Source organism: Sabethes cyaneus, chromosome 3, assembly GCF_943734655.1.
Source record: "Sabethes cyaneus chromosome 3, idSabCyanKW18_F2, whole genome shotgun sequence".
NCBI lineage: Eukaryota > Metazoa > Arthropoda > Insecta > Diptera > Culicidae > Sabethes > Sabethes cyaneus.
This window is the reverse complement of record NC_071355.1, coordinates 247,683,873-247,707,683: the sequence shown is the minus strand read 5'-3', so window position 1 is coordinate 247,707,683 and position 23,811 is coordinate 247,683,873. Positions and strand designations below refer to the sequence as shown.

General features: G+C 40.4%; 1 protein-coding gene across 1 annotated transcript in view; it reads left to right on the top strand.

Moving 5' to 3' along the window:
- Window positions 1–23,811, top strand: part of LOC128741031 (uncharacterized) — a 160,341-nt gene that overhangs the window by 40,711 nt on the left and 95,819 nt on the right. The window contains exon 6 of the mRNA XM_053836607.1: window positions 1,301–1,404. Within this exon, the coding sequence (XP_053692582.1) occupies window positions 1,301–1,404 (104 nt within the window). The remainder of the gene's footprint in view (window positions 1–1,300; window positions 1,405–23,811) is intronic.

The following is a 23,811-nucleotide window of genomic DNA, read 5'->3' as shown; positions in this document are numbered from 1 at the left end:
CATCCTCCAGTTTTTCACCTCACACGGCCCACAGTTTTCCCGATTTGTGCATCATCGTTCATTGGAACAGTAAATCCCCATTTCCTAAATGAAGATAAACACGTTTCACGCATCCCCAAGGGCTCCCGAAGCTTTTTCGATTTTCCATTTTGTCTTTCCTGTACCGTGGAAGATCACGTAATCACTACTTTATTAAAAAATGTTAATATTTTTATAAATTTTAGACTCTGTCGACTGTTAGTTTCGTAATTTTTATCGTATTTTTTTTGGTCTTTTCAGTCTATTACGGAAATTAGAACTGGCTTTTTCAATTCACTCCGACGTTTCGACTATTTATTTTAGTATCCTTGAAAAAGACTAAAATAAATAGTCGAAACGTCGGAGTGAATTGAAAAAGCCAGTTCTAATTTCCGTAAAAGACTGAAAAGGCCAAAAAAGTACGATAAATATTTTTATAAAGTTCCAAAATACTGCTTCGTGAATTGAAACAGATTGTTGCCTCTGGTTTCCATTGAACGGTGTACGAAGCGGCTGCCTCACTTTTTCTCGTACGTGTATGGTCCTGCTCGCTGTGTGTATACAAACGAATCCGGGATTTTCCGGCGAGCCGAAAAAAACACACAGTCCACCATTAAACAAAGCCTTCACCCACCGGCGGACAGATCCGTCGGATAACAATGTGTTACACTGGCGAAATCCGGTGTGTCGTCAGTCAGTGTTGGGATGCTCCGTACTTTCGTTGAATCTTTTCATTCCTAACTGACAGGAAAGAAAATCCCCAGACAGGAGCAACTGCTTAATTGCTAACCGGGGATTATTGGGAGCTCCTTCCAGATTCAAACATACTGGGTAGATAGGTATTCAGTTAAAAATCCATCATTTCAAAACGGGACACCTCTTCTACAGTCGATGTGACCAATAATTGTTCATTCAACGTCGGCTAAAACGTCCATTTTGCAATTGAACGAACTGTCCTGCTCGAAATAATTCACACAGGCACACACGCGCGCGGTTCCATTTCCGTGTTTGACGCTTAGCACATTGGCCTGTCGCGTTGTTGGTCGGTCGGATGTGATGTTTCCCTTTTTTTCTGTCCTCTCATTCACAAAATCCCCATTCTACACATGTTGACACACAGCATTTAGTCGCGCGTTTTTTATTTTCTCATTTGTCCAGCACTTTGTTTGCGAAAGGATTCATTCATGACATGTTGAGCTATTCTAAACTGATGGTCGATCTTTTTTCTCCTGTTTTTTTTTTCTTTCTCTCTATCCCATTGGACCGAAACCGGCAATGACAGAAGCAAACTTTCCCCGATTTGCCGAACCGATTCCCAACACAACGGTTACCATCGGTCGGGACGCACTGCTGGCATGCGTGGTGGAAAATCTCAAAGGATACAAGGTAAGTCGAGAGTTCTTGCTGGACAAACAAAAGAGCAAACAAATCATGGTTTGAAAGTCGAGTTTTTAAAAGAGTTATAGGGTATGTTGCTGCTTCGTCGTAATTGCCTATTCCCGTCCTATCCAACACAAATTATTAAAAATACCTGCATTTTTATGACACACAATGCAAAACTAGTTATTCCCTAATATTTTAGTTTGTTGTCTATCATACGCGATCAATCAAAGTGAGCTGAGATCTATGCAAATACTTTTTATCATTAAAATTTTTTTCGTGCGACGAAGAAGAAAATGTCGACTAATCGTTTTAATTTCCGTCATTCATAAATGAAAATAACTCCCGCAAGGCAAGGTCGTTATTTTACAGCCAAGAAAACTTGCCTGACCTGCAAAAATTTTGCAGAATAACATTTTTCATGCCGACTTACACAAATACATGCGCGTTAGCTTCGTAAACACTGTTGTGATTTTTAGTACGAACGATGAAAAATTTTTATGGAAGGATTTTAAAACGGTACGACGAATTTAAGAAATAAAGTCAGACGCGTAATTTCAATAATACGCTTTAATAATCGCTTTTCAGTAATTTCAAAGTTCACGGTTCGGAAGGTAAGTGTGTTCTAGTCAAATCAGCACAAAAACTTTTGAAGTATTCATTAAATGCATCCAACAAATGCTGAAAATTAGAATGACTTTACTTACTACGACGGGAATTAGAAATAAACCTTATTAAAATTTTGAACAAATATATTTGAAGTGGTGAAGATTTCGCTCGTGATTCATTTAAAAAAGTTGACCGCTATTTAATCAGCTGAAGTAAAATCATTGATTAGTGCGTGTACCTCATTAGATATAAATACATTAGGCATAAGCAGCGATACGCATAATGTGCGGAAATTATAATGCATGGCAGGCATAATGGACGTTGGGCATATTCAACGCCGAACCGCGTTGTGCCAAATAGCATTATACTAAATTGGCGGTCATTGTTCATTGAAAAGCGAAGTTTTATAAATTATGTCTAACGTCCATTATGCCAAGCGCCCGCATGTTTAAAATCCATACGCCTTTTTTCGCCAAGTGGCAGTCACACCGGACGCGCCGGCCACGTCCTTGCAATCAGGTGGGATTGAGGAAGGGATGTTAGTGTAATCTTTGCTGCTTTATGGACCGTGTTAAACTCTGCAACCCCTGAAACAAGCTGGAGTGAAAGCGTAAAAAGTGAAGAAACTTTCGTTAGTGCCTTTAACGTATTTAAAGACGACAAAAATGTTCTTGAGTCTTAAAAGAAATCGGGTGGCGGAGTACTTATAGCTTTGTCGTTTAACATCAATCACACAGCAATTGAATATTCTTTATTTATACACGAGTACCAAAGACCCAACGACTGCGAGTACGAAGAAGTTTTTGAACACGAAAAAGCAAACTATGGAAGAATAAGACGTATAATAAACTGCGTTAATTGCCAACTTATTCTCAAGAATGAAAAAAATGTGGAAGCTGCTGTAAACATATTTTATGAAACTTTATTAGAAAAAATGTTACAGATCATACCGTCAAAGAAAAGAAGACGTTACAAAACTACAAAGAGTCCAGTCTGGTATAACAGCCAGTACAATTGATGTACGGTACAGTGAAGAGTACAATTCTAAAATTGAACTTAAAATAAGGTCTTTAAAACTTCTTTGAAAACTTTGTGAAAACCAAACACAAATCTGACAATTTTCCATCCATAATGCATCTTGATGAAAATGTTGAGGATAGCTCGGAAAGGATTTGTAATGTATTCGAAAAATTTTCTCTAGAAATCTATACAAACATTTTCTGAAACATAGGAATTAGGAATGTTTAATGGATATTAGCGTCAACGAAGTTCAGGCTCAGGATATTTTGCAGGCTTTAAAAAATTTAGATGTCCCAGAAGTGTGGGGATTGACTACCCATGGAACAGACTGCATTGACATCCCAATGCGGCTTTTCTACCTGCAATCAGGCTTGGCATACACTTTTCGCATCGATTTTGCTCTTTTGATTACTGCACCTCAGCGAAGCAGAATTTTAAAAAGTGGTGTATGGGGCATTTGGAGAGCTGGTAATTATCTATAATATTGCTGAAGAAAGTAAAGCTTTATCTTTAGTATTTACGCCGCTGTAGGGCTGCAATGCCGTTGGTAGCCAAAAGAGCGCTCTTTTTGCTACCAACGGGGTAGCAGCCTTACAACGTCACAAATACAAAAGATAGAGTTTTACTTTCTTCAGCAATATTATAGATAGCTACAAGCTCTATAAATGTCCTATACACCACTTTTTCAAATTCTGCTTCGCTGAGGTGCAGTAATCAAAAGAGCAAAATCGATGCGAAAAGTGTATGCCAAGCCTGCCTGCAATAAAATTGGAATTGAGCCAGGACTCTTGGAATACCGTGACAAGTATTTAACAAATAATTAAATTTAACGAAAGAACTCGCAACTAATTCGTGTCATTTCTGGGTTCCCTCAAGGCTCTCATTTGGAACCTCTTCTTTTTGTCTTGTATGTAACCGACATTTCCTTTATTCAAAAGGGGTTTGAAGTGCTAATATATGCCAACGACATGAAGCTCTTTTTGGAAATAAAGAATGAAGAAGACTTTAATGTATTCCAGAATGAGTGTATTGAGTGTATGAGTGTATATTCTACATTTAGCTATCATACGAAGCGCGCTGATTGGTTATAAACATATAAACAAAAAGCGTTGTAAATATGCAATGGTTTTATTTGTAAACGCTATCATTCCACATTGTATTAACTCAGCTACACTTTTATCAAAACTGAATCTGTATACACCAACTAGACAACGTCATAATCGAATTTATGCGAAACTTGATCCATTGAATCGAATAATGGCATCATGCAATCAATATATCCCGCCACATATACCCCCCTCCGACACACACAATTTGAACGTCACTCAAATTTAAACAAAAAAAAAATGAAATAAAAATGACAAAACGAAACAAGCCATAGGCGTAGCACTACGTAAGTCTCTTTGTAGTGATAATAGTATGTATCCATGCATGTAATAAAACGATTCTTCAAGTATAGGTACATGCGACATGCAGGATGCAGCATATATACATGCTACATGCGTTGTATGTAACATTTTTTTATCAAAGTAGTAACATTGTATATGTTCAATCCTCATTAGATTTCAGAGTTATTTTCTGTGCATTTGGAAACAATCTAACAAAATCAAGAACAAAAACTATTGCTTTTCTGTTATCCTACAGAAATTAAAGATTGCTTTTATTACCAATCGTTCTAAAGATTGGATATCACCAATTCGATCCCATTTTATCAGCAGCACATCTTTTCACTACAGTTCCAATGAAATGGCAAACATGCGCATCCCTTTTTGTATCCACAGAATTATAATATAACCGAACGCTACAGCTATAGCGCACTTTTCCAACACAGATATCAATTTCGCCTAGGTTTAATCCGCTCGCCGTAAAGAACTTGCGGTCTGTTGGGACTAGAAACTTTTGACAATTTTTTCTGGCACACTTCCCTAACACAGTTATCAAACCGGTCTAGATTAATAAAAAAAATTGTTGGAACGAGAGAGCTCTGTCACTATTTTTGGTGTACTTCCCGTGCACAGACATCAAAATGATCTAGGTTTAATTGCGGAGTTAAGAAATCTGGTTGGGACGAAGAGACCTTGTCATTTGTTCTGGTTTACTTCCCAAGCGCAGATGTTAAATTGAAGTAGGTTCAATCGTCGCTAATCTTCGACCTAATGAGACGGGAAGATTTTGTCACTTTTTTTTTCTAAAATCACGTTAAAACTGGCGTCTTTTTTAACCAATCCCGAAGTGAGGATTTCCAGTTGGACAATGCTTCATCATTTTCAATTTTTCAATAATGAAACCTCAAGAATTAATATTTTGCTTCATTTGTGTCGACGCATAGATTTTGCGATCGATTGGAGCAAGAATATTGAAACCGATCGGGAAACCGCAAAAAGGCGACAAGTTGAACTGAGAACTATCGAACGATCACCGTTCTCGATGCCGTCTACAAAGTTCTGTTCCAAGTCATTTTTCGCCGACTATCACCAATTGCGAACAGATTTGTGAAAATTTATCAGGCCGGCTAGGTCGAAGGACGGTCTATAACGGATCAAATATTTACACTGCCGCAGGTCCTCAAAAAAGGGTCGTGAATGCAGAGTTCTCACGCTCCATTTGTTTGTTAACTTTAAAGCCGCATATGTTACATGGATATTATCGACAGAACATCTGTGGCGTGGCTAAACAGTACACCAAACTAAAGCGCGAAGCAGACAAGATTGGCTTAGAGGTAAATACGTCTAAAACAAAGTACATGCTGGCCAACGGAACTGAGTCTGACCGACGCCGCTTGGGGCGTAGTGTAATGATCGACGGCGATGAGTTTAAGGTAGTTGATTAATTTGTCTAGTTACCTTTGCTCACTGGTAACTGGACAATGATACCAGTCGTGAGATTCGGAGACATATTATCAGCGGAAGTCGTGCTTAATGTGGACTTCACAAGCAATTGCGGTCGGGCAGACTAAGTCCTCTGGTTAGACCAGGTGGACCGTCCACTGTAAATGACTGCGAAATTTTCCGCACCGTTTATTTTCATATATCTGGGTAGAGCGTTAGATATGAAAAACGAAAAAACAAGAAATTGGACTTTTTTTTACCTGGAGCTCTTTCAGATAATTACTTTTGCATGAAAATTAAAACTTGAGCTCCTTTTGAGTGTACTTTCATGAAACAATAGTCATTAGTTTGATCGCATCGTTTTTACGATGTTGCCCGTTCGAGGGTCTAAATTGGCATTAAAAAATATTTGCGACCATAAAGCGTACTAGTTGGTACTAGTCGTAAAGTTTAAAAAAAATGTTCCTGCTTTGTAAATGCTTTCCAAATTGCATCGAGTAGTGACGATCGCCATGAGCAGGTGCAAACATGGCTTCAGGGGCAAGATTTTTAGCAAGTAAGTCAGCAAACTATGTGTTTATAGACCAATGATGTAACTCATTCTTGGTTCAGTCGTATTCAAGTTGAGTCACGGCTGTTTTCAAAATATCCTGAAACTGCAGTGACTAAAATGGCATAAAAAACGGGCATACAGTTGATAAGAAATTGCTACCAATTTCATCTACGAAGAGAGAAAGTAAGATCATGCATCCAGTTACAATTAATATGTTGCTTATCACTATCTATTTTTTTGTTATAGAATCATTGCTTATAGGTGGAGCGAATCAAGCTACCAATTTTCTTAGTAATTGTTTACGCATTCTCAATTCTGGTTCTGATTCGAAATTTGGTCCCCTATAAAATGGGATGGCTGTGCGAGTCCAACATCAGTGCTTAACGAACAACTGTCAAACATGGTCGCAAAATTCGTGCTGCTTCCAGTTGTAGTTGCAGTCGTCGCAATAATTAATACTTCCACTGCAGAAAGCAACGAAAGCATTTCTAATCCAGGATTTGGATACGAATTAACCGTTGCTGGTTTAGAGGCAATTAATATAAAGTAAGCAAAAATTGCCACTTGCATTTTGAAGCATCACATTTTTCTATTTCATTTTTAGTATGCAACAAAACAATTTTCGTTCCCACGAACTTAATTCTAAAATCGAGAGTTTAGAGAAAATGGTACAACGAATTGAAACTCTTGTTACAAAACAATTTCGGCACGTCAGCATTCTGGAAGAGGAAATCACTAAATGTTTACATCCTGCGGAGACAACTTTGCCAGAAACGTGCGCAGATATATCGGATCGTCCATCTGGGATGTACCGCATTCAGCCACAAGTGGGATTTTCCGATCCTTTCGAAGTTTATTGCGATCAGGAATACGAAGGCGGCGGCTGGTTGGTTATTCAAAATCGACATGATGGCTCGGTTGATTTTTTTAGAGGTTGGAAGGAATACGAAGTCGGCTTCGGAGATCTCCGGGGAGAATTCTGGTTAGGCTTGAAAAAAATTCACGAGATAACGTACGCTAAACCTCACGAGCTGCGTATTATACTGGAGGACTTTGATGGGAAAGTTGCTACGGCGCAGTATGACCGATTTACAGTAGGAGGAGCAGAGACGAAATATGTTTTGCGCAGTTTGGGAAACCACACTGGAACGGCGAGAGATTCACTTCGCAACAGTGCGGGGATGAAGTTTACGACGTTTGATAACGATAATGATGAGTGGGGAGATGGTAATTGTGCAGACCGATGTAAAGGAGCTTGGTGGTATAATAACTGTGTTTACAGGTACGCCGAGTGCATTATTGGGTTATTCGTTGGTATTTATTTTAACTTTTACCGTTGCAGTAATTTGAACGGGCTGTATTCGGGAGGAAGCCAGCGAAACACAGGCTATGTCACTATTATGTGTTGGAATTATATTCGTTTTTGCATCAGTCTGAAACGATCGCGAATGATGATAAGAGTTGTTAATAAGGTTTAAAATACTTACACAAACAATTGAAATAAATTATATAAATGTCAATGAGTCTTCCTGTGAGTTTGTCTATCCGCTATAGACAACGACAATTTCACGAAAATTAGCATACAGGGACTACTGGGTCCGTGGAGTGCTTTAGTGCCCTCAGATTTACTCTACATGAGCGGCGTAGCAAGGAGGGGAAACCTGGAAATTAAATAAAATGAAAACTTATCCAATTTAATACTATTATGTATATTTTATTCTTGACAGATACGTACTTCGCCTACGACTTGCAGGCTTCCTCAGTGTCTGTTTTCGAACTCGAAGTTCGAAGCAAGTCGTAGACGAAATACGTATCTGTCAAGAATAAAATATACATAGTAGAATGAAACTGGATAAGTTTTCTTTTTTTTTATTTTCGATGTAAAAAAAAGATCTAGTAGAAAGGCCAGGTCACGCCGCTAGGTGGATTAATTCGGCTTTTTTTTTGTAAAATTTGGTCGATGTAGTTTTTAGTCAAATTTTTGTTCGTCAAATAAATAAACATACGCTCCCTTGCCGTGTTCGAGCGAAAGGTACTGCGGGGCTGTTTGGAGATATACCCATCGTTCATCCGACAAAAGTCGGACACGTCATAAGGATGCCGGAAGACAGTGCGACGAAAATGGTTCTCTTCAACAATCCCACCGGCGCCAGGAACAAGAAAGGTCAACATGCAATTTGGCTCGATCAATTTGGCGACAAATAACGAACAAATATTTAGTTTTACGATTAATAGAGTATTTTCATATTTTTCAAAGTTGTGACAATTGTCTTCACTTTAAAAACTATAACTTGCAGCCAGTCTAAACTGTCGATTTTAATACATACATAGAATGTATTGCTCTAGTTGTCATCTCGGCAAAATAAAATGGGCTTACGTTGATAACCGGTACAAAAAAATAAATCAGCTTGTCCGATGAATAAAACATCCCGCACTTGAAAGGCAAATTTCCCCTCTTTATATAGATTCACCGTGGAACGCGGAATCCTGCAAGAACAGCAGAAAATCTACTATTTTTTGCTCTTTAATTCAATTATGGACCAAGAGCAAAGAAAAATCATTACTCGTCATAATTCTGTCGTTTGTCTTCTTGCTCGCTTTTTTTTGTCAATTCACGGCTTAGCATTACGTGTTGTTCCTCGACGCAATTCATATTCAACGAAGGCTGCCCCCGCCCCGGTTCGCTTTTTTACTCCATTGGCCGCTGCCGATGTTCGCTTCCCAGGACAAATTGTTCGCAGGATGAATTTCGAATTCTCCTGGCGATTTAACGCCGTAGGAGAAATCCCACTTCGGTGTCAGCAATCATTCAGACTGGCGGAATACGTAATGTACTGTGTCGGCGGCAGGTGTCAGCCTCGTAGCATTCGAGCTTCCGACGACGATCCTATAATTACGGTCTGTTTAGTCGAGCCGGTTTGTTTACTTTGTCAGTGCTTCTGCTTCATTTGGGTTTCATTTCGATTGAAGAAACGGGCTTCTGTTGTATACTTTAGAATAAAATTAAATAATGGGGGTCAAATCCAATGAAATCCTATAACCGAAAGCTGCTAAAGCAATGGAAACAGCACGGAAACGTTGGTTTGTGCCAGTTCAGTCCTATCATGCTGTCAATATACCGGATAATCTAATACTTTTCGAATGAGCTCGCACTACTCCACCTCTTCGTTATTAGTTAATGCCGAACCTGACGGAGGTCTAAACGAGTATAAAAATAAAATTACCGAAAATAATTCCCAGTTCCGGGCGTCCATTTCCCAATGGAGGCAGCCCGAAAAGCTCGAGTTACCTGACTTCCTCCTGCAGTTTTTTTTTTGTGATCCTACAGAACGAAAAGACCAAAAAAAGTAGCTACATCCACTACACTGCTCTGGTTTCACTGCACCGAGCCAGAACAGAAACAACAGTATCAAATAACGATCGAAATCGGGCAACAAAAACAGACATCCGCACTCAAGCTGTGAGAACAGAACAACAGCGCACTCACAATCGCATCAGACCGAGGCAACATGGCCCTTTGGGATTGGCTACCACCCACCCACCCTCTCCTGGCATGGGCTGGGTGGGGATAAATGGAACGAAAACAACAACATAAAACACGACGTGACTGGACTATGAATTTTAATAATTTTTCTCGCCATCCAACCGTTTTTCGGCTTTCGGTTTCCGATCCCGAACGATGGGAAGCAAGGATAATTGAGCCAAAGTTTTTCTGTAATTGTGCTCAGTGGCAATGCACTTTTTTTCAATTAACATTTTTTAAAAAGTAAAACTGAAGTGAAGAAACTGTTATTTTAACTATCCTGTGAACGTTAAATAGCAATGTAGGTGAAAATTCAAATGGTTTTGGGAAACCCTAACGATCGGGACGTCTCGGCTATGGTTGGAGTACGTATCTAGATACTTAGCAAAGTGGATACTACTTTGCTACATTTTCCAGCCAGGATGCTCGAAGCTATTGTGGCGCATCATCCAAATGGTTCCTCTTTTTGCTTGCGTCGAGTTACGATTGAAATATCGTAGGAGTTTCGTGCTTGTTTCGTACCGACGACCGACTGGCATGTTTCAACCCTTTTCTTTTCGGTTATGATGCATATGTTCTTTCGGTGTTTACGCGATGCTTAACATGATGCTTTCTGGGAAGAAAGTGCCCCCGAAAAGCTGGTGGTGGCAAAAAATAACAAAAATGTAATACAGACCTGCTTAGTGGAAATTGTTTTGTAAGATTTGTGCTTATTTGAATATTTTATTTCACTCTTTCAAGATTATTCATACCTATTTGCACTGTGTGCACTAGCGTGCTCAGACCTAAACAAAAGGTGGGACCTCCGATGTTACAGAAAAATGTTTTTGAACTGAACGGACTAGCGAACAATTAGGAGATTTTAAATATAAAGCTAAGTTCTCTGTTATCTTTCGTCAAAATATCGCTGTAGTGAGGTTTGAAATTCAGCTCGCAGTCACGTATCTCAGGTGTCAAATGTAATTGAATAAGCAAACATGATTGGGTTTTGTATGCTTCAAAAGGTTATCACATTGCATTTGTTGATCCTATCCAAAAATTCCGGCAGCAGCAACTCTGCATACGATCTATTACATAGTTGCAAGTAATCGCCGTCATTGCAGATGGCAGTCTAACAGAAAGTTCGTTGGTAAACAGCGAGAACAAAAGAGGTCGAAGTTTACTCCCCTGGGAAACGCCGGTAATATTTATAAACACTTCATGGCAAGTCGCTCCGATCTTAACGCAAAGCGATCGGTTTAAAAAATAAGATCTGAAGCAGGTGATTAACGATCTGTAGACTCCAAGTTTCTCTAGTTTGCTTAACAGAATTAACAGAACGAGATCCACTCGATCAAATGCTGCCTTGAGATCAGTGTAGTCAGTGTGATGCAAATTCGATTAAATTGGTCTCAACAGACCGGTTAGAATAGAATCCATACAGAGCAGTTGAAATGTATTTCCTAATTCCGAACGTCTCTCTTATCACCTATCTTGTGAACAGGGAACATCAATGAGGATTTCCACAGTTCCGGAAATTTGCGCTTTTGCAGTGACCTGTTAAATAATTTCGTAAGAGGAGCAAGTAACACCTCCGAGTACAGCTTCAGAATGGACGTTGGAATGCCATCTGGACCAGTAACCTTTGGATTTTTTCACTAATGTTAAATGGGTGGAACTGAAAAGCATCACTAGGACAATCGTTGATGGCGATGGTGACTGGATCAGGCAAGGCAGCTCGTTCGCTGAACGATTTCATAAAGTGTTGGACAAAAAGATCGCACTTCTCTAGTTCAGAGTTGGCAACATGTTCCCCAAGATAAACTGACAGTGGCAGATCAGCTTCTTTTTTCTTGGAATTTACGAAACACAAAAATCGCTTCGGATTCTTGCAGCCAGAAAGAATGGATCTACCTTTGTCCGTAAGCCTCGCACGTTTTAGTAGTAAAAGCGGTAGTAAAAGCGATTGAGGTACCCGATGGATAGCAGCATGAGAGACCGGTAGGATCAGAGGCTCGATATTACTGGGCCATTGCTACGGACGAAAAAAAAAATTTGCCTGAGAAAGCCAGTTGGAAGTCCTCCAATCACCGGTACCGAGCACAGAAATGGAACGACTCTGATGGCAGGAACTGATTGTAGATTCAACGAAACAGCGATGCTCGGCGGTGCTTATGTGCGTTCCGGATCAGAAGGCACATTATCTTCTAGTGACGAGAGCATTGTCGTTGGCCAGAAAGCGCGAGACGGAGCAGCGGATGGGGGACTTCGACAAGGAGATGGTCTTTCCTGTCTGCTATTCAACGTTGCGCTTGAAGGTGGTTTAAGACGAGCGGCGCTCAATTTATTTGCTTTGCTGACGGCGAGGATGCTGTCGGAAGAACGTTTAGGCGATGGAAGATCGTATGCCAGACTAAAACGCGAGACAGAGAAGATTGGGTTGGAGATAAATACGTCATGAACGAAGTATTCCAAGTAACAATTTTGGTTTTATTTTAAATGTAAAGTAGATTTCAAAACCAAATTTAAAGCCCACTATGGCAACCTTATTGTTACAGGGATACCTCGATATAAGACAATTTATAATTTCAAAAAGTTGTCTTATATCGAAATTGTCTTATATCGAAACATGATTTTTTCACAAAAATTTGGCATTAACAGTCGCCAATTTTGCTCTGTGTTGTGTGTTTATGTTTTTTGAACTATTTAATATTGTTTGAGCTATTAGTTGTTGACAAATTTATGGCGCCGCTTTTGGAATGGAAAATGTGCTCTGGTGTTGTTACCAACTATGTCAAAGGGATTTGTCTTATATCGAGGTAAAAATTGTCTTATATCGAATTGTCTTATATCGAGGTTGTTTTATAATGAGGTTGTCTTATATCGAGGTATCCCTGTATAACTGACGACCGACATACGACCACGTTATGATGTTTTGGCCCAGTTTTAATGCAGCCATTAAAACGCAATATGCTAAGCATCTTTAGAATACAGATTTTATTCGAGATTCATGCTAGACCTATATGTAGGGGAGACACGTCTACAGTGAGACACTTTTTTGCAAAAATCTTACATCGTTGTTACATGTTATATTCAGTTCCTCTGCGACACCAACACCATTTCGTTTTCCACGCCATGTACTTCGTTTTGACGGTGTTAAAGGTAAGTCCCAATTTCTCAATAAATGACCTAAAGGCTTCTTTCGCTGGTCTACTTTTGATTTCGGTGATATCGACGTCATCCGCAAAATCAAAAAGCGCGTGAGGTCTCATCTGCTATTCTGACTCATAATTTTTACTCATCCAGCGCCACACGAATCAACGTAACTAGTTCTGTGGGAAAACCATGTCCTAGCGTTAACTGTCACAGCTCATCTCGTTTGACAGAATCGTATGCCGCCTGGAAATCCATAAAAATATGATGAGTCTGCAAGTTGTACTCCCGGAACTTGTCAGTTACTAGACGCAGGGTAAATATCCGATCCATCGTGAAGCGACCCTCATGAAAACCAGCTTCATACTCGCCGACGAAGAACTCAGCTAACGGACTCAGTCTAAAACACACGATAGGCAGAGCACCTTATAGGTAAAATTGAGCAACGTAATGTCTCGATAGTTTTTACTCTCAAGTCGATGTCCGTTTTTAAAATTATGGGAAATGAGGCCAATCAATCACTCCTCCGATATTTATTTTCCTCCCATGTTCCTGACAATGAGGTGGCGAATTGTTTTGTACAGCTGCTCGCTCCTCGTTTTTAGAAGTTCAGCCAGGATACCATCCTTTACAGCAAACTTACCGTTTTTCAGCTCACTGATTGCTCTTTTGACCTCGTCCTGTGTTGGTGGTTCCACAGTTTGGCCGTCGCTCTTAATTCTTATCCCGTACCTGCTGATCTTCGTGTTTACTTTTCTATTCAACAGCGTCTGGAAATACTTGTCCACCTGGCTGCTACCGTCGTTTTGTCAGTAAGCAGGTTGCCAGCACTATCATTGCACATCACAGGCATGGCAAAATTCTTGCACCTGACCGTTTTGTTTTGACCTCTCCTCTGGACTGGCGAGCACGTGCTCTTCGTACTGGCGTTTTTAGACGGTGGGTTCTTTTTTTCCGCAGCTCTACCAGGACGAACCAAAAAGATTCGCGCAGAGTTTCAGGTATTCCTCACATTGGAATCGTGTGAAGAAATTCTACAGAGGATTCTCACACAATAGCTTGCTTCAAGAAGCAGGATTCTTATAGGAGAATCCAAGAGTTTAATCCCAGGGATAGCTATAACTCAGCACGGGAATCGCCTGCACTATGTTCTGTTCTGACGTGTAGACGCAGTAAGCTACTCATATATATTGAACTATCGACATCCTATCATTTATCACGCAAATCAAATCAAATATTCACGCTGCGGCAGATCCTCCAAAAAGTCCATGAATACAGGATTCAACGAACAATTATTTCATTAATTTCAAAGTTGCGTATGATACCATCGACCGTAAAATCATGACCATTATAACCTCACAGGGGACTTTATCAACGTGCTGGTCGCTCATGTGGGCTGTTCAACATGCCGTTACAGGATGTTATGAAAGGAGCAACACACAGGCACAATCTTCAGCAAATCTAGTTAGTTCGTCTGCTTTCCCAATGAAATGGATATTGTCGATAGAACAGCATCTGTGGTGGTGGCTTAACAAACTAAAACTCAAAGTAGCGAAGATTCGGTTGAAGAAAAATGCGTCCAAACTAAAGTACCGTGAACCGCTAATATGACGCACACGCTAAAAGCTGGCAACTCGGTCCTAATAACGACTGAGTTTGTTTTGTTTCGAGCATCGAGCCTCTATGCTGCCCGTTCTCGCGATACTCGACATTCGACAGTGCCTGAGTCGAGTCGAGTTGCACGACATGACTTACAAACTAGGGCCCATATTCATTCGGTATACTGTAACGCTGATGTCTTTTGAGTAGATGTAGTTTTTTGTGTTAATTAACTATCATGAGAATATTGCAAACTGGGGCAAACAAACTTTAATTTATCACTAGGCTTGAAATTGAAGATGAAAATGGAACTATTTTCAAGCAATTAATTCGCAAAACGAGGCTGAATTACAAACTGCGTACTTCTGGGTTACAAAAGTTATTTTGTATTTCATTAAATTTTACAGAGAAGGTGAGGAACGTACCCCAGCCTGGGCTCACCAGAGACCGTATGTTACCAATCATACGGAAAACTTCCCAACGTTTATCAAAATTCATTCATTATTGACGGCAAATTTGTCTTGTTTTCATTTTAAAATTAAACTCTATTAAAACGATTTTCCCAAGCAGCTCAACTAATTTATTATGCACAAAGTACTGTCACTCTTACCGGGCCAGCAAAGCCCATTGGAACAACTCTTTTCAATCGAGCTGCTTGGAGCTGCTCCGGTTTGCATGACCGACCGAGTTCGTATCGATCCCCCGACCGATAGGACAACACAAACTGACGAAGTGAATTGCTTTCTCACTTAGCTGCCATAATTAAAATATTAGCTCAGTTCCTATTGCTCTAGCCAAGCACAGTTTGTTCGAGGTAACATCGTCGTCGTAAAAGAGCGGCAACGGGCCTCTGCTGCCGGGAACGGGATGCGAAGTCCAACCGGCGACATAAGCAAACATTTACATACGACGGTTCTTACACGTTACCCAACTATTTGCTCCTGTCCGAAGTCGGCAGAAGCATGCGACGAGGGACCATCCGATGACATCAGGAAACTATAGAATCCAGTGCCGCGCGGAGACCCTTTCCTCTGCCGATGCCGCCATCGCTACTGCTGCCGTTTTGTGCCGGTTGGCTTTTCAAGTGTTACCGAGAATCGTTGTTCCGCCCACCTGCCCCATCGCCACGAACTTCCGGGTCCGGCAACAGAGACGACGACGACGACGATGGCTCATATTGGTGATGTTGAATGCAAAGCAAACAGGCAACTATGGATGTGCTGAATCGGATGGGCGGCACTGGCACTGGGAAGCAGCTGGCAAGGGGCTTCCTGTTTGGCGTGTAGTAGAAACGATCTTCCGTTTGGGGTCGAGTAACTACATATCTTTATCTCTATATTTGCCTAATGTTATTATATCTGTCTATGGAGACCGCAGTGCTAGCGCGCTAGCGGGAGGAGCACACGTGAGTGGGGTGGGATGGTAACAAGATCGTTGGTGAAATAGTGTTTCAATTCAAGCCACATCCGAGTGACTGGAATAACGGGCGGAAGTTTCTGCCAGCATGCAGCCCGAAAGGAGGGAGTGCTCATTCTCTGAAATCGATTTGCGGGCTTCCGGATAGACTGCATCCTCCACCGCTGGATCATCCGGCGTTTGATTATTTTGTTGAATGACTTTATTATATCGATGTGTGAGTGGTCTCAATTGGCGAGGATATTGATTCTATTGTGCTGTGCACGTTCAATGGCCCGGCTAAAGGTCATGCCTGTCTTAGGTTTCTGTTGTGGACCACTTGGAGGTGTCCGGGTTGCGAATGGCGGGATGGAAATGGCAGTTGTTTATCGGAATCTAATGAATGGTAGATTATCGCTCGAGTATACGTTTTAATAGCAGCTCTATTGTATCTTCCAGAGCGGTTGTTGTGGTGAAATGATACATCAATAATGCAGCCATCGGATCAAATGGTTCGAACTACGAGACAGTAATTTCTGACTCATTGATGAGCTGAGGTTCGATGTTGCTGTGTTCCCATTGAATTAAATTTTTATGAAGTAGTTAAAGAATTGTTCATTGACAGTCGTTCGTTCCGAACGGGACTAAAATTGTGCTTCCTATACGAACTGAATGCAACTAAATTAGCTGTAACTTTTCTAGCACAATTAAATTATATATAGTTCGGTTCAACATCCCGGGTACACACGCTAGCGAAAACAAGGACTGTCTATCTTGGCGCAGACCGAGTTTGCAGGAAGGAATTCCGCGTGTGCATATATGCGGGTGCATGTTTACTTTTCCCCTCGAACACAAGAGAACAAAATGCAAGAAACAAGGTAAAATTATGTCAAACATATGAGCTTACGTACAGTTACAACTTGCAAGCTGCTTGCTCGTAGGCTCACGGACAAACAAGTTGCGCTACGGGGACAGGAAAGGCTGTCAGCATAGCTTACCTTGTGCAAGGGAATGTTTTGCTCACCGGGGAAATTATCCTGCAGCTGCAGTCTCCACGGCATACGGCTCACTCTATTCCGTTCCGGGCGCGGAAAGCGTCCGCTTTGTTCGCTTTCTTGGCAGCATCAGGTGACGCAACTGCAACTGTAAGGCGAACTGGGGAAGGGGAATACAGAAAGAGAAACCGGATACTGTGAAAATATAGTGCTCGCCTTGTTACAGAACTTAATTTATCCCGAGAGAAAGTTCGTTAACGACAATGACGAACACAGTGCACAGCTAATTTGTTCCGCCAAAAGAAGCAGTCTGCGTCTCGTGGCATCTTCTTGCGCGATGCAAGCCATATTTGATGCGACATAATACGGAACATAGCTTACAACCGCAGGAGAACATGATTGCTGTACGTAAAATGCTGTTAGCTTTCGAGAAATATTTATTAAATGGTTTAAAACGACCGTGGCCGCGGATGGTTTTACGAGCCACTTTGCGGTTTTAAAGCCGATGAGCAACACTAGAAGAATTTCGCTTGAACTCGTCTATGGGGCTGCAGAGAGGGTGCATTCAATGAAACTTTGTGTTCATGTAAATAAGCAACTTTGCATAGTTAGTTTTTGCAAAATTTGTCCTAGTGACCACCGTTTTGAAGGTACGCAGTCCATTTTTATAAGGATCATCATCCCAACAGCAAGTTTAGGTGGAACATTTCTTCATCTAGCAGATCGTTGATGGAGCAAACCGATATTCTCAGTTAACCATTGGATTGCCTGAAAGCGGAAAAGGCGAGTGATTGGCTTTTGTTGATAGTCCCCCTATCAAAAAGTGCCCATGAGTGAGGGCGGAGAGGTCACTAGGATTGTTCGGCAGATGAGTTAACGGGTGGGAGTTCATGGTGCTTTCAGTTTGGGCGATGGTTGTGAAATGCGAATGAGGTGATATTTGAACTTCTTAACTACCGCCTCCCATAAACCACCGAAATGCGGTACCTATGGCGGAATGAACTGGAATTCCATTCTACGCTGTAGGCACTCATTATCACAAGAAGTAGTTACCAACTGTGCTTGATGCTTTCTCCCATAATTCACACGCGACGCCAACGAACGATATGCTGTTGTCGCAATGTATAATCCGAATACGCCCGACACGACTCACGAAGCGTCTTAGCGAATAGACGCACGCAGCTGCTGATAACCCGTCGACGATGTCCAGTACTACGGGTTTAACGGTATACGTACACGGCGACCCAGACTTTCACCGAAGCGCCTCGACCTGCGAGCGGTCGAACGAGAAACGGCCCACAATAATCAAGCCCTGTTTGTTCAAAGACCTGTGATGGAGTAATACGCGCAGCTGGTAACGGGCCACGAAGCGCTCACTTGGTGAGAGCGGCAACGCGAACTCCTCAGGCCAGAATCTCTGGCGAATGACAGTATATGTGCAGGCCCAGTGTATAGTGTTTGATGATGGATGGATCTCTGGCAATCAACCGAGAAAATTGTTGATCGAAAGGTAGTACGATTAGACACCGACTGCTTCCAGAAACTTGAAAGCTTCAGCGAGAGATTCGCTAACTTGTCATGGAACCCCAATGTACCTTGTGCGTCGAGCATGGGGTCGTAACTGTTGAATGGTGACTTGAGATTTGCTTTCTTGAGAAAGGTTTCTCCATGACCTTTACCCTTGAGATAATGAAATTCGCTGGTGGTAATGGCTGCTCGCTGGATAACACGAACTAGCGGTTTATACACCAAGGAACTCAAAATCTTGAAGAAATATTCGATTGGGCGACAATGAGACAGATTTGTCGGTTTGTGGTTTTTGGGTACAAATGGGATTCGCTGTGGTGCACAGCCAAACCAGAGGGCTTGAACCATAACTTACAAATACCTCTCCCGCAAATGTCAATATACAGCAACACTTTCTATGCAAATTTATGTTTATACTTGAATGTATTTTATGTTCGGAGATGCAGTAGAACTATCATCCTTGGAATAGTATTGATCATTTGCGGGAATGTGCGTCTTCGAAAGAGGGAAGTAACTTTTGTTGTCCAAAACAAAGTATTTTTCGGAATAATTTTTTAATCAACCAGTGCACAGTGGTCCAGAAGCGAAAATTAAGTGGAAAATTAAGTGTGGTTCAAAATAGCTCCCCACAATGTTCAGCAAAGTTGTTCAACTCTAAAAGACAATTAATGTGAAATCTACGACTGAGTTTCAGTTTGGCTTGTAAACACATAACACATAATAACTTTTTATAGAAAAGAGATAGAAGAATAATTTCTTCGACAAAGTTTTAGCTAAAGAATATATAAGTACCTTTGCCAAAGACATAGTAGGCATATTTTTCATAGTTTTTGACTCACAGGATGTTTTAAATAAAGACCTTTCCAAAATTACTTTTTACGCCAATTACTTCAAATTTAATGTTTCTTTACATCATAATGTTTTACAAAGTTGTTTCTCTTTCAAAAGACTTATTTTTGCAAACATTGTATGTTGAAAACTCATATGTATAAAGAGTTCTAACGTTTTTCCTGTGGTTTTTAGCCTTAGTCTTTTTCAGACCTGAATATATCAAAAAGGGGCAAACGAAGAAAATCCAACTTGGCCGTTTATGAAAGCTTAAGGTTTCTTCTCAAACATATGTGAAAATAAAAAACTGGTTTTTTTTCTATACTCGGGTTAGAGATTAGAGTTAAATTTAGAGATAGATATTTATCCAAAATAGCTGGTGCGGATAGAAAACTGATGATATAACCGAAATCCAAAGTGTGGGTGTGGGTTAGTGTGGGTAATACTGAGAAAAACGGAAAAAATGGCAACACTGTTAAGAAAAAACTTATTATATACTGTATACATGCTTCCACGGTACCGCACAGTGTTTTTGCAATGCATAGAAACCCACTGCTTCAATGAAATGTAATTTTACTCTTGATTATTTATGAAAAATCGGTGGTTCATTGCTTCAAATCGCTATAAATCTGAATCGGCATAGAACACCTCGTGGTTTTGAGCGATTTTTATGTAAAAAAAAATCTGAGGAATACGATGGAATTGAAATTTTTAAAGTCAAATAGTAATCATTGAGAGCAAAATGCAAATTTGGTATTTAAATCGAATTTAAAAATATTTAGCAGCACTGCCGCTAAAAACTAATATTTTCCTCGGGTTCCTTGGACAATTTCCTTTGAAAACATCATAGTCTTTCTAAACCTAGTATTTCCAGAGATATAAGCAAAAGAAAATAAAAGAGGATTTGACAAAAAACGCGTCTTTTCATTAAACATGGAGGTCTCCCAATCGAGGAAACGTCCAATCGGCACCGAACTCCGAAGGATTTTTTCTTGCTGACCTGAAACGAACAATCTGACAAAATTTGGTTCAAATCCGAGAAGGGCGATTACAAGTTTGTACTTTTTCTCGGTCACTTGACGTGCAATGACCCTTATACTGAAAATACTCAAGTTAGAGAAAAAACCAGTATTCTATTTTCACATATGTTTGGGATAAAACTTCCAGCTCGGCCAAGTTCGATTTTTTTCGTTTGCCCCTTTTTAAGATATTTTATTCTGGAAAAGACTTAAAAAAACACAGGAAAAACGTTGAACAAGAGTTGAACAACTTTACTGAACAGTGTTGGGAGCTATTATGAAACGCTTAACCACAAAACTAAGTGTCCACTTAACTTTTGTTTCTGGACCACTGTGCAGTGGTATAGGGATTTCAGCGCCGAAATCTGTCCCTCAATATATTTCGGGGTTCTTGTCTACTTTCGGCACTTTATTTCGACTCTTTTCAATGTTTCGCAGATATACTGGTGGGAATAGTTGAACTTTTTTGCCGCATCCCGTTGGCTCACGGAATCCTTGTTGTTGAAGGTACGAGAAAAACGAGCGAAGTCCTTCTGCGTCCATAATTTTAGCTGGTCTTCCACTGCCTTGCTTGCGAGTAGTTGTTGGGGATCTGAGGATATGGTAAATAGTAGAGGCCGCAATATTTTCGTTTTTCAAATGTTGTTTGAAATTTTTTGGTTGGCTTTTGGATATACCTTTCAAATGGATTAAAGCGCTCGTTGATAGCGATCACCAAATTTTTTTCCGATTAAATCAGCTCCAAAAATAGTTTTTTTGTTCTTTTTCAAGTTATTTAATGATTTTTTTTGAGGCCATGAGCACCAAATGAGTGTTTCAGGCAATTTAACCCTTTATTAACCTTTATGAACAGCGAAATACGTGATCGCGTGAGATTATGCCGATACGCGTGATTTTTCGATTATGGTGTATTTGACAATATTTCTTGGTATAAAAAAATCCTTCGTTTAACAGGAACAAAATTTATTTTCTCACATATTCAAGATGCAGGTTTGCCGCGTTCAGCAAAAACGTAGTAAATATCAATACAGACAACTTTGTCAAAGACATCACAGCTGTATCTCTTCATATAAATTAGCTATGAAGCGTTATTTGTGGGCAAACCCTAAAAATAGTTATTCTTAAAACTAGTTAAAACTTATTCTGGTAAATTTTTACGTGTTCATAGTGTTCTAGAAAGTTATTTGTCCTACTAAAATCTACATTTTAGTGGAATATTTTTTATTTATTTACTATTTGATGAGGCTTTCAACCGTTGGTTGGTTCGCCCCAATTAGTGGAACATCATAATACGCTATTTTCTAAATTTTCCGAGTTATTGAGCTTTTTCGGTGCAACAAAGTTGTTCTTTGAGCTCAAATCTTTCTCAAGGTGGTATTTGATGGCAGATCAAACAACTCACACATTAGAGTACAACAAAAAACCTGTAAAAGTAAGTATCAGTTGTCTGTATCTGATTGTATCCTCAAAAGTATCAGTTAATTTAAAAGGTGCTTTTTAAGCGCTTTTTACAAACAAATCATTATATTTCGACAACCATAAAGCATAGATAGTTACTATATTCGACAAAGTTACTTACTTTAGTATGTTCTACAACTTTTGTAAAGACATCGTATTTTTGGTACGCATTTAAAACATTTTTTTTGTATCGCCCTAATGTGTAGAAACATGACCACCCTAATAATGCAAGACAGAAAACTAACTTGTAAACTTGGCATACTTTGAGCAAAAAAAGCAAAAAAAGTTTTTTTCCGATTCAATCAGTTTTCCAATTATATCAGCCTAAAATTCACGGAGGGGCTGATATAATCAGAACAATACTGTAGTGAAAAATTCATGAAGATCGCCAAGATCGTGCCGGCTTTACCCAAGTAACAATTTGGGGTTCATCACATTATTATGACAATTAATAGCAAAATTGGTCCTAAAACCGTCATAAGTCACAATAAAACTCACATTGTTGCTTGAGTAGAGCCATATACTACAGCACTAAATAAGATAAGTGGAACAAATTTACGATTAAAATATAACATATTTTAAATTTCTACTAATTCGGCCAGTTCTCAGCATTTAATTTCATGGTTGGTTTGAAGGAGTCCACAAAACTCTTTAAAATTCATTGTAACATCCTAAACTTCTATTGACAACTTCAAAAAGCAAGATATTATTTGGATTCGATTTGTTTTTACTTAGAGATATACAAATTTACTGTAAAATCCTTAGTTACGTCTTTAGTTATGCAACTTACCCAATTCGCTTTTTGTTAACAGATTTCCAAGGCTAGGGCATAAAATATATCGGCGACATCATTATCATTATTAATGATCCGCTTGCTTCAACATGTTACCTCTCCGGTTATAGTCGATAACGATTGTCTATCACGTGCCGTTCCTTTACAATCGTTCAGGATCAGCGCCTTTGCTCGCACACACGCGCTGGGATAGACTAGCTCGGTTCGACATCTTCATCCTGCAACGTGAGAAGTCGAAAAAATCCGACACTTCTCCCAAGCCAGCTAGATACGGCACCCATCGATGGATGGATAGCTATTGGTGCTATCGCTGCTTCTGTCTTAACAGCATTCCGATCCGCCGGGTTGGGTTGGATTCCGAACGGGATTTCGTACAAAAGAATTTAAGCCGAACAACGATGCGGAACGTGCCCGCGTTCTGGCACCTCCCCCGGCCGGGCCGAACGCAGCTGAGTTCGGAATGAAGCGTAAAAGTTGGTGGAATACGTGACGGGAATTCCTCCACCGTTGATTTGTCGATACGATTTTTCTTCCCCACTTCGCAGCAACCAACTGCCTGCCACCTAATCCGAGCAAGCAGCTTTTTTTTTCTTTGCACCCAGCATCCTAGCTAGAAGAAGCGTGACTCCGGCGATGTCTAGGTGAATCTCGATGATTCATATTTGCCCGCCCCCCACCGGGCCAGTTCCCACCTGAACGCAAACCGGACTACCGCCGGCTGTTGTTGGCTGATATATTGAAAAGTTATGAGCCGTAGTTGGCTTCGAATCGACAGTCTGAGAAGATTGATCCGACTGTCTTCGACTACGGCGGTGGCAGGCAGAAAGCCACACTTGCCGTTTGCGTGTATTGTCTCCTTGGGGGAGGGTTCGAAGAAGACGCTTTTCATGGATAAACTTTTCTCACTAGGCACAGTTGGACACGGAGGGACAGAGCTTTCTCGCTGTACAGGATAGAATACGCTGGATGGAAGAGGCCTATCAATGTAGTTTTTATGACCAGCAGTTAGAGCCAGTGAGTGAGTGTAAGGCCGTAAGACGTTTATCTTTTTACTGCCAATCGAGCGAATATCGCTTTTCTGATTGAAAAACCGCACGGTTATCGGACAGATATTTTACTGTTTTTTGAGTTCGA